The sequence below is a fragment of the Suricata suricatta genome, chromosome 6 (assembly GCF_006229205.1).
Source record: "Suricata suricatta isolate VVHF042 chromosome 6, meerkat_22Aug2017_6uvM2_HiC, whole genome shotgun sequence".
Lineage (NCBI taxonomy): Eukaryota > Metazoa > Chordata > Mammalia > Carnivora > Herpestidae > Suricata > Suricata suricatta.
In genome coordinates this window covers 56188277-56205035 of record NC_043705.1, presented here as the reverse complement: position 1 = coordinate 56205035, position 16759 = coordinate 56188277, and the positions used below count along the sequence as shown (strand labels likewise).

Here is a 16759-nt window from a genome sequence, read left to right as displayed (position 1 = left end):
GGGGAACGGAGGAGGGAGAGAGAGTTGGGGAGAGAGAGGGATGCAGAACTTGAGAGACTATTGAATGCTGAGAATGAACTGAGGGTTGAGGGGGAAGGGGGAGGGGGGAAAAGAGGTGGTGGTGATGGTGGAGGGCACTTAAGGGGAAGAGCACTGGGTGTTGTATGGAAAACAATTTGACAATAAAATATTATGGAGAGAAAAAAAAAAAGAACATGGTCTGGGAGACAAGTCACAGGACTCATTTCTAAGTGAGCCTGTCTTATGATGGAATCCCAGCTCTAACACTAAATGCAGAGCATTCCTGTCACATAAAAATCCCAGTGCTTTTGCTCTAAGTTTAACATTAGGTTCTCTGGTATTTTTCTAAATGTCAATGGATGAAAAAACAAACATTCATAAGCATCCAAAGGCTTGAAATGGATAATTTTTTAAAGGTTTGCAAATCTGGTTAAAAAAAAAAAACCCAAACCAATCATTCTTCAGTTGAAAAGAATGCTTCAGTGCTTTACTGAAGGAAATGGGGGGTGGGGGGGTGTCCACACATCTCGCCAATGTGAGATGAGCAGTACATCTCTACACGAGATCTCTATTTTGATCTTCCAAGATAAGGTGGGAATAAAACATGAATAAAACCAACGCACTGTGAAAATGCTGTGCAAAACCTCCTACTCTCATCAGTAAGTAGTAAGTTTTCTCCATAATTATTTTAAAGGAAATAACATCTTAAAGGGACAAGAGCTGTGAACATTTTTTTTTTTCTCTCCATGAAAACCACTTTATACACATTCGAGGACTTTGACTCTAGGATTGCTTTCTGGGTCTAGGCCAGAGAAATGCCTCAGAAGAAACAAAAGTTCTTTTTGGTTCCTCAGTCTTTAACTCCCTTCATATAAAGGCCAACATGTGTCTTATACAGAAATACACTCTACAGAACACTGTAGACTGGGTCCAACATATCTACCTTCAGTCAAGCCTCCAACAGTCCTGCTGACAATTCACAATGGCTCCTTTCATATAAATGCATCCTTCAGGACTCCAATACAATACAGCAAAATCAGCACCTAGAACTACATACATGTTTTTAAAAGTCTACTGCCATTAACAAAGTCTCTGTCCCGAAATCCCTCTCAAAACATGTGACGCTAGTGAAATGCCAGCCCGGGTCGCTTTTCTGCCTATCTACCTTCTGCCTTATTTGGAGAGCACATTTGACTGCGGAGCATAAAAAGAGAAACTTAAATGGTGCCCATTACAAAGATTTAAGATCAGCATCCCTATTATTGAATCCTCATTTTTTGATTCTCAATAGGAAAGTCATGTTGAATTACATGAATCAAGCAATCGTTCAAACAAAAAGACTAAAAATAATCTGAAATATTATCAAGTTACAAAGTATTGCTTTTCATAAACAAAGCTGCACATGAAATTCAAACTATTATAAATTCACAATTATGAAGAGCTATTTAAAAAGCATGGAAATTTTTACTTCAAAACCTTACAAAGTGTAAGAGTGTGTGGTCTTTTAAAAATATGCCATGGTAAATGTATCACGCTGTGGTAAACACATTAAATGTATCTCCGTGGTTATGTTATCTTTTCAGATGTTGAACATCTTTAAAATGTGAAAATTTTCAGTGCATTTCCATCGGATTCTTTCCAATTTCTGTCCTACAGCTATCATGATAAACTTCTTTTTTAGAGTGTTGCACTACTTATACAAGCTGATCTGCAAGAAGCTCTGTCTTTTCAAGCAGAGGACTATTCAGTGCACTTACAGAAGATTTCAAAGCAGACTCAATACAGCTCACAGTAGATCTCTGTCAACCCAGTGTTCTTCCAACTCAGAGTGACCCCTAGGTTTATTGGCCACTACAAGGATGTAAATGGGTGGACAGGAGGGAAAGGTGGTTTAAAAGTAAAACCCAGGCATCTCCAGAAGGCCTTCTCTTCAATGCATCAGGAGCACTGCACAACTAAAACTCATGTTCACCACCAACTACTGGAATGACTGGAAAGGCAGTAACTTGCCAACTGTGCCTCCATTTTTTCACACCACTGAGCCAATACACTTTGCGTCTAATGAAATCCAATTGGGAAATTGCGTGTTTAAAATTTTGTTTTCCAAAACAGTAAGAACCGATCTTCAACTGTATTTTTCTTTCTGTTGAGTCACCTGTTTATAAACAAAATACAGTGTATTAAAACATGATGACTTATTCAGTACAGTGTGTGTGTGTGTGTGTGTGTGTGTGTGTGTGTGTGTGTATATAAATAATGTTCCCACACAACTTCCACAATATCCGGATGACCACTGATGGTTTCTTCTTATAAACACCCATTTGTAGAGATAGTATACAGGAAACACTTAAAAAAAAAAAACACATTTGTTTGTAAAGCAAAAATGAAAAAATAATTTGAACATGGATTTTATCGCATATAAGGTTGTATGGTAGATTCACTTGTATTTAACATTTTATGTTAAAACTCAATAGTAAAAAGGAAAATACAATCTAAAATATTGGCCTCAACTGCCAGTGGACTAAGAATCATTAAATGGTTTTTAAAAAATTCACTAGAAAGTACATTTTGTTATATTGGCATTTAGAGGACAGGATTAGTACTGGTCTTTAAAAGGATGCTGTGGCAGGACTTTATAGGTTCAGAATAGTCGTGTTTGAGATCCAGGGCGTATACATGACAGGAGTGCTTATATGAAAGGCCTGCTTGTCAGATAAAGCAGACATGCGTTATTAGTTCTATGTTATTTAATACTGTAGCTACATGTGGCTTTTGAGAGCTTGAAATGTGGCTAGTCTGACAAAATGAATGTGATTTAAATTAAAATCTGAAGCAGCATAAAATATTTGTTCATTAAATATAATTTTATTGTTTTGGTAGGACATTTCAACTCTCACCACTGAATACGTAGCATCCAAATTGAGATGTGCTACTAATAAGTGTAAAATACACACTGGATTTTGAAAATTCAGTACAAAACAATGTGACCTACACCTGGTGAATTTTTTATAGTATAACACTGAAACATGATTTTGGATACATCATATAAAACAAGTATTGGTGAAATCAACCTCACGTGTTTCTTTTTATCTTTTTAATGTGACTTTGAGAACTATCTGAATTCCATCCGTCCCTCGTACTGTATTTGTATCAGATAGTATCCTCATAGTTACTTACTTCATAGCTTTATGAAGGAACCCACAGAAAACAAATTAGAAAATAAAAAGCCTAGATATGTATTTCCTTATGTTCAGAAATTTCCTTCAAAGACGCTATTACCTCTGGCTATGCCAAGAAGTTTTATTTTTTTAATCTTTTAATGTTTTATTTATTTTTGAGAGAGAGAGAGGGAGACACAAAATCCGAACAAGCTCCAGGTGGCTGCATCTGGGTGGCTTGACCAGTTAAGCGTCCGACTCTTGGTTTCAGCTCAAGTCATAATCTTAGTTTGTGAGTTCGAGCCCTGCCATTGGGCACTGCATTGACAGTGTGGAGCCTGTTCAGGATTGATTCTCCATCTCCCTGTCTCTCTACCTCTCCCCTGCTCTCTCTCTCTGAAAAATGAACTTTCAAAAAATATTTAAAATCTACAAGAAACTGATTAGTAATGGGAAATACAAAGTATAGCCTTTTTAGCCATCTGTAGAGAAACCATCTAAAAGTTGTCTTTAAAAATGATTTCCTAAGACCAAAACACAAGGCAGTGAGAATAGCTCCTTTATTGTGACCTGATCAAACTGGTGGGGATTACAACTAGTCTATGGCTCGCTTCTGGTCTAGGATATGTCAGAGCTCAGATATCTGAGCTCATATGTTTTCTGGGGTCATTTCATGGTTTCTCTTAACATGCTAACACATGCAACAGTCATAAACAATCAACCAAAAAAAAGAATTTTTAGGCAATTTTCAAAGTGCTATTCATCCTCGGCATATTCTTAACATCTGCTATAAGGGTAAATTAGCAGCCCAAAGCTATAAATCACCATGCAGGCACTGGAATATATGAAATGCTGCTGTGATGTCTATGCCTTGGGTAGGACGTGGTGAGATGGGAGAAAACAGAGATGATGGGCTGACCTGAACAACAGCTGGTGGGTCACATACCCCGACTGGGCCACTGTAGGCAGCTGCAGGACTAAACACTCATTATGTGAAGGCCCAACTGTGGGGTTAACCAGTCAGTGCTAAGATAGCAGTTCTAGGCATAGGCTCAGCAGCTCACTGCGAAGCCCTAAGTAGGAGACAAAGCAATAGGTAACAAGCACTGCCAACTGGGAGAGAATCTACAACTATCCAGTGTGAAAAAGACTGGTCAGGCACCCTGAGTCTCTAGACATGTTCACACACTGAGTCTACACAATAATGTATCTGTGATCTTCTAAAAGCACAGTGTACATATGTTGAGCATAAATGGTTTGGAATTATTTTGGGATCCCAAAATACTGAATCATACAAAATGATAATTAGGGCCTTTATAAATAACAGGGAAAAAGGATACCAACAGTCCAATACCCATGGCAGAACATTGGTGCTATCAGTTGTTGTCTGAAGCACACCCACTTATTGAGAGGAACGGGATTCTTCACCCCTGTGTTGTTAGAGCTGCTGACAGAGCAGTTGCTGGAGGGGAGAGGTGCGGACGGGAGTATACAACAGGAGCATCTAAATTTTCCTGAGGGACCCATGCCCAAACGGAACAAGACTGCTTTTAGTAGTATTTTATTTGATATATCCAAAACAGTGTCATTCAGCATGTAATGAATAAAAAAAAGAAATGACACAGTTTACCTTTTCTGTATGAAGTCTTCAAAATCCACATATATGCTTGCATATACCTCGGATCTACTCAGAATGCATCAGAGTGAAAGCCAGGACTCTGCATTTTTAGTAAGCTCCCAGGTAATTCTTACCATCAGGCATGTTTTAGAATCACTGTGCTAACTACTAAGTTTATTATTATTACCTGTTCCCTCTCCAGGACTAGGAGTCTTTCCTGGCTTGATGAATGTGTGAAGCCCACAGAAACACAGTCCATCAAGAAAGCAATTAAGATGCTTAACAGAATATATCTGCATAGTTGCATTACAATTTGCAATTATAATTTCAGTTATGACTACTATCAATTCTCTAGATACTATTTATAGCATATGTTATCTTACTATTTTCACCAGAATTTATGCCACAGTACTATGAAATTAGCTTACTAAAATGTGGTAGAGTAACAACTATAACTTTAGGAGAATGTCCAACATGTGACCAATACCACAGATGTGCTCAGTAAGATATGCATATACTTATTACAGTGAGCTGCAATTTTATCTGGAAAATGCAGTAGCTATGATAAGCCTTAAAATGATAAACCTTAATTTTAAAGGCTTAGAAAGCTAAGTAACCAGACAATGAAATAATTTTCCCAGAAAGATCTCAGATAATTCCTTTCTGGGCCGCTAAGAAGATTATCAAAATTCAAGGGGGCACCTGGGTGGATCAGTACGTCGGGTGTTTGACTTTGGCTCAGGTCATGATCTTATGGTTTGGGAGTCTGAGCCCGTGTTGGGCTCTGTGCTGACATCTCAGAGACTGGAGCCTCCTTGGGATTCTGTGTCTCCCTCTCACTCAGCCCCTCCCTTGCTCATATTCTGTGTCTCTCAAAAATGAACATTTTTTAAAAATTAAAAGAAGAAATCAAAATTCAATATACATAACAGATTGTAGCCGGAATACTTAAGTTAGGAAAGAAAGACCTTTTGTTTTTTGTTTTTTAAATAAGAATAAGACTGTCACTTTACTGGAATCAGACTATTTTGAGCTGTACTGTAGAAATTTTAATGACCAGGATATGAACCTGGAATTTACATACCAGTATCTCTGAAAAGTGCTTTACTGTTTGTTAGGTTTCTAGAAACTACACAAAACTGGAAGTTTATAGATCTATGGTTGATGCTATAGGTGAACTATATATGATAAATAAACCTCATCAATAAAAAATAACAGACTCATCATCCACTTTTAGTGAATGCTACTAAAGAAATGAAGACCATTTACTTGCTAGTTTTCCCAGTCTGTGCAGGGTAAAACTTCCTCTTCATCCTCTGACTCAGGGGACGCTTCTTTGATTCTTCTAAGAGCTTCATGGATGCTCCGTGTTAGAGGGTCTGTATCAGGCAGAAGTGTGAAGGATTCTCTCAAAACTTCCTTCTGTACCTTCTTCAATTTCACCCCCTTCCTTATTTGTGCCAAGATATTATTACTATCATCTTCATCAGGAAAAGGAGGCAGAGTTCGCTGTTCAACCTTTTTCAGATGAAAACTACCACGCTTCAAGGAAGCTAGCACCTCATCCATGGGTGAGCTCACTTTACAAAAGGAAAGAGAAGAATTACAGTGAGGATCACAATAAGAGTCAAAGTGGTAACCTCTAGACTTTAGGGCTATCACAATAGCCAAGGACACTGAAAACAAAATGGACCATGAACCATGGACAGGCTTGCCAATAACTCATGGGACACCAATAATGCTTGTTTTAAAACACACAAGCTGGGCGTGCCTAGATGGCTTAGTTGGTTAAGCGTCCAACTTCGACTCAGGTCATGATCTCACAGTTCATGAGTCCAGGACCCGAGTCAGGCTCTTTGCTGACAGCTCAGAACCTGGAACCTGCTTTGGATTCTACATCTCCCTCTCTCTCTGCCCCTCCCCACTGTCTCCCACACACACAAGCCAGACTCAACTTCCAAATTATTATTTCTAGCATTTCCCATGTGAAAGAAGTAAATAGATTGCGAGCTGAAAGGTGGTCTTTAGGAATTCCATGGGTAAGACTCCCAAAGGAGTCAGTACAATCTAAATTCAGAGAGCAATTTGAGTGACAAATGCAATTTTAAAGAACTATGTTTTGATACACTTTTTTTTTTTAATTTAAAGATTCTTTTTTTTTTTTTGGTAAGTAAACTCTACCTCCAATGTGGGGCTCAAATGCATGACATTGAGATCAAGAGTCACATGCTCTACCGACTAAGCCATCCAGGTGCTCCCACTATGGTCATCATTCTCTTTTACCATTTAGTTGTTTTACATATGAAATTCTACTCCAGTTATGGTAAGAAATATTTTACTGACCTCTCAAAGTAAAATGTAATAGGCAAATTGTTTAATATAATGTTCTCCCAATGAAAGCTGAGGACTGGGATTATTCTCTATTCTTTAAAAAAAAAAAAAAAGCTTCAGGTATATTGGACATGCAATAAATTGTGCAGGTTACTCTTTATCCTACCTTGCTTTTTTATACAAAGAGTATATCATGGCCCTGAATAAATACATGACCAAACATTGCACGGTCCTGCGAATCCCATCGTAGTGTGACAGCCCTGTCCAACTGTTTGTCTTTTTCTGGTTTGAATACTGTTCTTTTATTTCCTAGGTTTAAAATTAGATTTTTGGGGCATGTGGGTGGCTCAGTTGGTTAAGCATCTTGATTTTGACTCAAGTTGTGATCTCATGGTTGGTGAGATCGAGCCCCCATCAGGCTCCATGTTGACAGCACAGAGGCTGCTTGGGATTTTTCTCTCTCTGCCCCTCCCCTGCTTGTGTACATGCACAGTTTCTCTCAAAAATAAACATTTAACAAATTATAATAAAAAAATAAACTCAGATTTTCTTTTTAACACAAAAGGAGCCACTTACTATGTATTACCAGATAGATCAAGTATCACTTCAGATTATAATTTTTAAAACATCCTGAAGAGCTCAAGAAGGTACACATTTGTGTCTGCACATTTGTTGATGTGGTTGGTAGAATTCCGCCTGGCTGTGGCCTAGAAAACCTATTTGCTATCAAATAATGTCCAAAATAATGCTTTAGGCTTTGTTGGGTCCTATGAAATAAAAGGTCCTTTGATAATGCCTTACTTTACTCAACAGATCAAAAATATCTTTTTAACTTACCTCTCCTCCTCTGCAAGCCTTCAGCAATCTTTTTGAGCTTTTTCCTGGCACTGACCAGCTGGCTGCTGTCAAAGAGATGCGCTGAGGGGGCACTTGCAGACTTGGGGATCCTCTTCTCGTTTACCTCTGTTCTAGGCAGACCTTCCTCCAGTGTCTCTGGGGAGCTGTCTTTAGCAACAGGCAGAGGTGGTGGCGGTGGGGGAGGGGGAGGAGGTGGTGGGGGAGGCGGTGTTGGAGGAAGAGGTGGGGGGACTGGGTCTATGGTAACAGAACCTGGTTCAAGGTCAATGTTATTCAAAAGTGGAAGAGAAACAGGGGGAGGCAATTCAGAGGTAACACCACTGAGAGGTAATGAAGTGGCTTCAAGTTGTGCTAATGAAGTATCTTCAAGTTGTGCGAGACTTTGGGCTTCTGTGTTCTGTGATGACCCAAGCTTGCCTATTCCTTCTTCTACCTTTCCCTTTTTCTCTTCTACCTGTAGCGGTCCTGGCGGAGAGTCACACTGGTCATCACAGGGCACAGGACTGGCTGTGCTTCTCCTTCTTGCATGAGCCAGTCGCAATCTGGTTGATTTAAGTATAACTTGGCCAGGGTACCTCTACAAAATGAGAAGTAATTATAACTAGTCAAATTCCTTTATCAAGGCCCTGTTCCTTCTTATCTGTTTAAGAAGTCAACTATTCAAAAAAAGATCTTTAATGACTGAAATTACTAACTTAAGAGGAAAAATAATAGCAATATAAAATATCAATCTTAAAAGCTATTGATGCACTTGGGTGGCCCAGTAGGTTAAGCATCTGACTTTGGCTCAGATCTTGAGGCCACCATGATCTCGTGGTCTGTGAGTTCGAGCCCTGCTCCTGGCTCTGTTCTGACACCTAGGAGCCTTAAGCCTACTTAAATTCTGTGTCTCCCTCTCTCTCTGTCCCTCCCCTGTTTGCACTGTTTCTCTCTCAACATTAAACATTAAAAAAAATTTTTTTACATAAATGCTATTAGTATATACAAAGCTATGGAACTATTAGTTTCTTATGTATATTTTCAAATGCTTACAAATTAAAAAATTAATCTTTTTAAAAAGTTTCTGGGCATATAAAAAACTAAAAACAATATGTACACTTTATGATGGAAGGAGAGGGAACAAAATTTTTCAAGTACAAATATACACAATTCTCATCCTTTTACTATAATAAAACCTAGCATTAATGGATTTGGTGAACAACATTTACTTAACACAAGGTTTATACTATCCACAACCCCCATACACTCTTCACTATAATACTAGGAAGATTTCATCAAAAGCTTCCTTCACCTATAAGGTGATACCTCAGCACAGAAAATGGAAGTAAGACTCCTGAGCACTCAGAACAACTGCCAAACCATTTCTGATGTAAGGTGATCCATCCTCAATTCTGCCACGGGTCACTGCCATAGATTACCGCCATGTTACTGAATGTGGTACTGTTAACAAGTTCATGCCGGAATGGATAGTCAGTTGTGAACTAATGTTATAAAACTCAAGGAGAATTCCGGTTCACCAGAGGCCCTGACCACTCCTCCTACACTACTAAAGTGCCAGGCCAATGGCACAAGAATACTAATTCTGGATACAACTGGAAGAAAGCCCTATCATCAAGCATTAGTTTAAAATACTTTTATTTTCTAAATAATAAAAGGGAAAACCAAGTTTTTCTCATAATCTTCTAATAGGGGTGTTTATGAAGTTCTGTTTAAAAAGCAATGAAAAACAACAGATTGGCCATACTTCTATTACCTGTTTAAAAGTTCGTAGTCTATCCAGTGTTCTTTGTCTCTCTTGGCTAACCCAGGCACTTTTTCTTTCTTCTTCATCATGTAATTTTTCTCTCTTCTGATAAAAAATTAATAGTAATTCCATCATTATGTGTCCCATTCATTTTTATTATTATTAATAGGGGGAAAGGGGGAGCTCTCCCAGTAAATAAAATGGCTAACTCAATGTATATGACATGAAACTACCAGTTTTAAATGGAAATCGTAATTTTAAACTCCAGAATGATATGCTGACAAAAACAATACTGTTTCATTTTTGTATTTACCCACAATTAAAGATGTTTACTCAAATGAAATCAAATCTTCTCTGAATTAAAAAATGTTCCTTTGGGGTTGTGTCTTAAATAATGTAAGTGTAAGATACTTGTAAGCTGCTATATTCTGCTAAACTAAATAACTGACCTTAAGAGAAAATCAGCAACCAGGAATTTAGATACTCCACATCCAGCATAACCAGCAGTTAGAAAAAGTATCTCTCGCATTATATATGAATCAATTGGTTCAATTATTACCCCTTAAAGTTGGAAGTTATCTGCACAAAAATTTAAAAATTTTCCCATGTTAATGCTAACTAGGGCAGCATCTGTGGAAAACACTATGGAGGCACCTCAAAAACTTAAAAGCAGGGACTCCTGGATGCTCAGTCCAATGAGCATCCGACTCTTAGTTTCAGCTCCTCTGCCTGCTTCCACATTTTCCCTAATATAAAAAAAAATTTAATTAAAAATAGAACTAGTGTATTGTCCAATAATTAATTCTACTACTAGGAATTTTGCCAGGAAGAATACAAAAACATTAATTCAAAAAGATGTATCCACCCTTTTGTTTATTGCAGTATTATTTATAATAACCACATTATAAAAGCGGCCCAAGTGTCCATTAATGGATAAGGAAGATGTGTTATATATACATGCAAAGGAGTATTATTCAGGCATAAAAATAATGAAAACTTATCATCTGCAACAACATGGGTGAAGCTACAGAGTATAATGCAAAGTGAAAAACTCAGAGAAAGACAAATACCATATGATACCATTCATCTTTGGAATTGAAGAAATTTAAAAAATGGGCAAAGGGAAAAAAATCAAGAAAGACTCTTAACTACAGAGAACAGATGGTTATTAGAGTGGAGGTGGGGGTGGTAGATGAAATAGGTGACGGGGATTAAGAGTATATTTATCACGATGAGCACTGAGTAAACTAAAAAACTGGTGAATCACTATACGGTACACCAAACAGAACAGTGATCTTAACTATATGAGAAAAAAATTATACTGCTGCATTAACTAAACTAAATCTAATGAAATCTCATTTTGCAGAATATTAAATAAAAGGCTATCGAGCTAATGCAAACAGGTTATAGTTTTAATTCCTGCTTTGTTTTAAAAACTTGAAGATACATCCTACAAGGCCAGTTAATTTTGTGTGCAGAGGACAGTGGTCTATAGTGTGTCATTAACTTGTCTCTCTTCCCATTCATCCTATTCAAATTCAGTCTTCCATTATTCTCTTACTCTGTTTTCTCTTCATTCCCACCAGCTTTCCTCTGGATGACTTCTAGTAAGATTTACTGCTTCATCTGTCGTGGATGATTATATTGAAATCTAAAGAATGACTTGAATCTTCAGGCAGGAAGTGAACATCGTGTTTCAGCAAACTCTGTTGCACACTGATCACCTGGTAAAGTCACTAGCCTTCCACAATAAAGAAAAGACTGAATATTCAGGCAGAAGGTGGGTAGAGGGAGGGGAGACCTCCGGCATCTCCACAGAAACATTCAATGCTACAAAAAGTGTATAATGTCTCCAAAAGTTTGAGAGAAAGAAAATATGACACTGTGACCTACACAAACCGTTTCTTACTTAGAAAGGACATAGACAGGCATTCCCCAAAGATGCCAGAAGATGGTATAGTAACCATGAAGCGTTCCTGAAATAGTACCTTCATGAAAGTTAACTCCAAAATAAATCAAAATAAACTCAGGAATAGAAAAGTTATGATAATCTATTTTGGTACTGATATTCTTCTTCTGACTTTTTCCTGACTTGATTTAATCCTCCATAATGATGATGTAGGTCTCTTTATAAACACAATAAGGTTTCTTTTAAAAAAACAAAGGAATGGTTGAGAAGCATTTTCGCAAGCCACTCATTAGAACTGCTCATAGGAACAGCTGGGTGGCTCAGTCAGTTGAGCGTTCGACTTCAGCTCAGGTCATGATCTCGCGGTTCATGAGTTCGAGCCACGCATCAGGCTCTGTGCTAACAGCTTGGAGCCTGGAGCCTGCTTTGAATTCTGTGTCTCCTCCTCTCTCTGCCCCTGTCTCTCAAAAATAAATAAACGTTTAAAAAAATTAAAAAAAAAAAAACCTCATAATACAAGGATTTTTAAAGTAGCAGTAAGGAGATGTAGAATTTTTTTTTAAAACAGCAAGATAATTATGAAAAAATTCACCTTGTTTAGCTAATAGGACAACATTATAAAATAAAGTAAAAAGCAAGAAAACTTTAAAATCACAGAGTAAAAAAGATAGCATGTTAAAATACCATCTAAGAGAGAAGCACCTGGTTCCCTCAGTCAGTTAGGTGTCTGACTCCTGATTTCGGCTCATCTCATGAACTCGCAAGTTCATGGGATCGAGTCCTGCACCAGACTCTGCTGACAGTGCAAATCTGCTTGGCATTCTCTTTCCCTCTCTGCTCCTCCCCTACTTGGACTCTCTCTCTCAAAATCTTTAAAAATATACCATTTAAGAGAGTAATATAGTGGGAAGGAAATTCCAATCTTCTATGAAATGCTTACTATTTATCTGTCAGTCAGGCCCTATATTAACCCTACAAGAGCAACAGGGATGTGTAAGTGGTGGTGAGGTTTGCCTGCCAAGCATCAAGGAAGAAACTGATGCTACTGGAGGAGGGGGAGGGAAAAGGAGGATAGTTTTCAGGAGACAGCACAGGCAGTAATCTCTTGGACACTGGTCTTAGCAACACTTTTCTACATTGGTCTCCTAAGGCAAAGGAAACAAAAGCAAAAATAAATGATTGGGGCTATGCCAATACAAAAACTTCTGGCACAACCATCAAAAGAAGAGGCATCCTACTGAATGGAAGAATGTACTTGCAAATGGTATTTCCAATAAGGAGTTAATATCCAAAATATATAAAGAACTTCTACAACTTAACACCAAAGAATAGAATAATAATCTGCTTTAAAAATGGGCAGAGTACGTGCAAATGGCCAACAGACACATGAAAACATGCTCAATGTCACTAATCATCAGGGAAATACAAACCAAAACCACAATGACATATTGCCTCACACCTGTCAGAACGGCTAGAATAAAAAAGACAAGAAATAACAAGTGGTGACAAGGATGTGGAGAAAAGGAACCCTTCTATACTATTGGTGGGACTGTAAAATGGTGCAGTCATTGTGGAAAATAATATGGAGGTTCCCCAAAAAACTAAAAATAGAAATATCCCAGGGTGCCTGGCGACTCAGTCGATTGAACATCCAATTTTGGCTCAGGTCATGATCTCATGGTTCGAGAGTTCAAGCCCACACAGGGTTCTATGCTGTAGTGCAGAGCCTGCTTGGGTTTCTCTGACCCTGTCTTTCCCCCCGCCTGCTTCATATTCTGTTCTCCCACTCTCTCTGCCCCTCACCCATTCATGCTCTGTCTCTGTCTCTCAAAAATGAATAAATGCTATAAAAAATACTTAAAAAAAGATTAAGATTTTACCATCTGTAGTAACATGGACCTAGAGGTTATGATTTCAATTATAGTGTGGAATTTAAAAAACAAACAAAAAAGGCATAAAAAGACCCATTAATACAAATAACAAACTAGAAACTGGTGGTTTCCAGAGGGGAGGGAGGTGAGTGGGTGGGCAAAAGGGGTGAAGGGCAATGGGAGGTACAGGCATCTGTTACGACATGAATAACTCATGGGGATAAAAGGTACAGCACAGGGAATACTGTCCACAGTACTGTAATAGTGTTGTGTGGTGACAAATGGTAGCTACAGGTTGCAGGATACAACGTTGACAATATACAAGTCAACTGCTTTCTAATATACCAGCCAGGACAGCTAGAGTTTGATATTAAAAATTATTTCTGTTACCATCAAAAAGGATTTAGGCTTAAATCTAATAATTTAGGTATAAATCTAATAAAATATATGTAAGACCTAAATAAGGCAAACTACAAAACTTAAAGAAATCAAAGATCTAGGGGCACCTTGGTAGCTCAGTAGGTTAAGGATTCGACTTCAGCTCAGGTCATGATCTCACTGTCTGTGGGTTCGAGCCTCACGTCGGGCTCTGTGCTGACAGCTCAGAGCCTTGAGCTTGCTTCAGATTCAGGGTCTCCCTCTTTGTCCCTCCCCTGCTCACTCTCTCTCTCTCAAAATAAAATAAAGACATTTAAAAAAACCCCAAGAAATCAAAGATCTAAAATATTTGGGGAGCTATTCCTTTTCTACAGATAGGAAGTCTCAATACTGTGAAAAGTATCAATTATTCCCAAACCTGACCTATAGATTTGACATAATCCTAATCAAAATTTCAGTTGCTTATTTTCTGGATATTGACAAGCTGATTCTAAGATAACAGAACACAGAGCAAAAGAGACTCAAACAAATTCAATCAACTGATCTTTTAAAAAGGAGCAAAGGCAATCCAACGAACAGAGATGACAGCTTTTTAAACAAAGTGTGTTGGAACTACTAGACATTCACATTAAAAAAATTTAGCTACAGACTTTATACCCTTTCATGTACATTAATTCAAAACAGATCACAGACCTAAATGTAACATGTAAAACTGTAAAGCTCTGGTGACATAACACAGGAGGAAATACAGAAGACCTTGGGTTTGGTGAGGACTTTTTAGATACAGGACCAAAAGTATAACTCATGAAAGAAAAAACTGACAAGTTGGACTACATTAACATTAAAATTAAAATCCTCTGTCCTATACGAGATGTTAAAAGAATGAAAACACAAGCCAGAAATTGGAAGAAAATACTTGCAAAGTCCCAAATATACAAAGAGTCCTTAAAACTCAACAATGAGAAAACAGCCTAATTAAAAACTGAGCAAAAGATCTGTACATAACCTCAGCAAAGAAGACAGATGACAAAGAAGCATTATGAAAAGACGCTCAGTATCATATGCCACTAGGAAACTGCAAACTAAAATAACCATCACATACCACACGCCTATTAATGGCTAAAATAGAAAGCAGTGACAATACCAAATGCTGGTAGGGATGTGGAGCAATAGGAACTCTCTCATTCATTGCTGGAAGCAATGCAAAATGGCACAGCCACTGTGGAAGACAGTTTGGCAGTTTCCTACAAAATTAAATAAACTGATAACGCTATGATTCAGCAATAGTGCTCCTCAGTATTTACCCAAAAGATGAAAACTTATGTGCACACAAAAGCCTGTATCGATGTTTAAATCACCTTTATTCATAACTGTCAAAACTTGGGAACCACCAACATGTCTCAGTGGGCGAATTGATAAATTGTGGTACTGGAGTCACCTGGCTGGCTCAGTTAATTCAGCTGTGCCTCTTCATTTCCAGCCCTGAGTTCAAGGCCTACACTGGGTTTGGAGCCTACATAAAACAAATTTTAAATAAGGTAAACCCATCTAAAAAGGCTACATCCTGTAGGGTTCCAATTAAACATTCTGGAGAAGGCAAAACTGGAGACAGTAAAAAAGATCAGTGGTTGCCAGTGGTGTGAAGAGAAAGGGAGATGACAAGATGGAACACAGGACATTTTGAGAGCAGTAAAAATATTTTGTATCATATTACAATGGAAAATTCTTATCATTACACAGTTGTCAAAAACAATAGAACATACAGCAGGAAGAATGACCTCTAACGTAAACTATGGACTTTTTGGTGGTAACAATGTATCCATGTTGGTTCACTGACTGTAACAAATGTACTACTCTGTGGTTGGTAGGGAAAGCTGTGAGTGTGTGGAGGTATATGGGAACTGTTATCTTCTACTCAGCATGTCTAAAACGCTCTTAATAATGTGTGTGTGTGGGTGTATGCATATGTACTGAACTGCCTATGTACATACATATATATGGAATTAATGCGAATATCTAGTTATTTGTATTTTCTTATTCTCTATATTTTATCCACTGTGAGACATGTAAAAAATCAGTTTTGTTCTAAGTATCCCTGAGTCCAAACTTACTAGTTGTACTGTGTGATGAGTCTTGTATTCATCTTCACTCCGAAGGCGTTGTTGGAACTTTTCATTGTGTTTTGCAATACAAATTTCCTATAAATACATAAGATGTACTTTAAGTGAAACCTGAAAGACTCAAAACACCATACCAGGGCTTATTTCATTGGGTTTAATTTTTTTAATCTTAACATATATCTACAGAGGAAAACACCAAGTAATAAGCCACCTCTGATTGCTCATCTGGCATACTGAAGCAACATGAGCCAAATCATCAGGATCTTTAAAACAAACAAACAAACAAACAAACAAACAAAAAAACCTCTCCCTCTCTCTTTAGGGGGAGAGATGGGGCAAGACAGATTGGAAGACGGTGTCCTTAGATAGTCCCAGGTCTTTTTTAGTTCTGAAGTCTGTGACCAAAAGATTCTAAGTCTTATTGTAGATTTTATTGTTTTTAGGTAATCTCTACACAAGTGTGGCTCAAACTCAACCCCAAGATCAAGAGTCGCATGCTTTAATCCCCTGAGCCAGCAAGGCACCTTTTATTGCAGTTTTTAAACTATGCTGGGCAAAATAAGGATTTACAACTTTTGGCTTAAAGTCTGTATTCTCTTAAACTCTGCTGTTTAAGAATCAGAATTTGCATGGAGTGCTTTAAATAGTATCATGAAATCTCTATCTTATGATTAGAGAATTAAGAACGAAAAGAGACTGTCCAGTTAAGCATCCAAATTGTCACATTGGCTCAAGTCATGATCTCATGGTA

At 37.8% G+C, this 16759-nt stretch overlaps 1 protein-coding gene across 2 annotated transcripts in view; it reads right to left on the bottom strand.

Annotated features, from left to right (window-relative positions):
* Positions 1-1832: 1832 nt before the first annotated feature.
* The window catches only part of JMY (junction mediating and regulatory protein, p53 cofactor), a 97678-nt gene continuing 82751 nt past the window's right edge, over positions 1833-16759 (bottom strand). Inside the window, exons 7-11 of one of the 2 annotated variants that reach the window (XM_029942487.1) lie at positions 16000-16086; positions 9740-9835; positions 7966-8563; positions 6067-6377; positions 1833-2176 (exon numbers count right to left, since the gene is read on the bottom strand). In XM_029942487.1, coding sequence (XP_029798347.1) covers positions 6070-6377; positions 7966-8563; positions 9740-9835; positions 16000-16086 — 1089 coding nt within the window. In that variant the 3' untranslated portion in view covers positions 1833-2176; positions 6067-6069. Of the gene's footprint in view, positions 2177-6002; positions 6378-7965; positions 8564-9739; positions 9836-15999; positions 16087-16759 lie in introns of those variants that run through there. The other variant, XM_029942486.1, reaches the window with a different exon arrangement.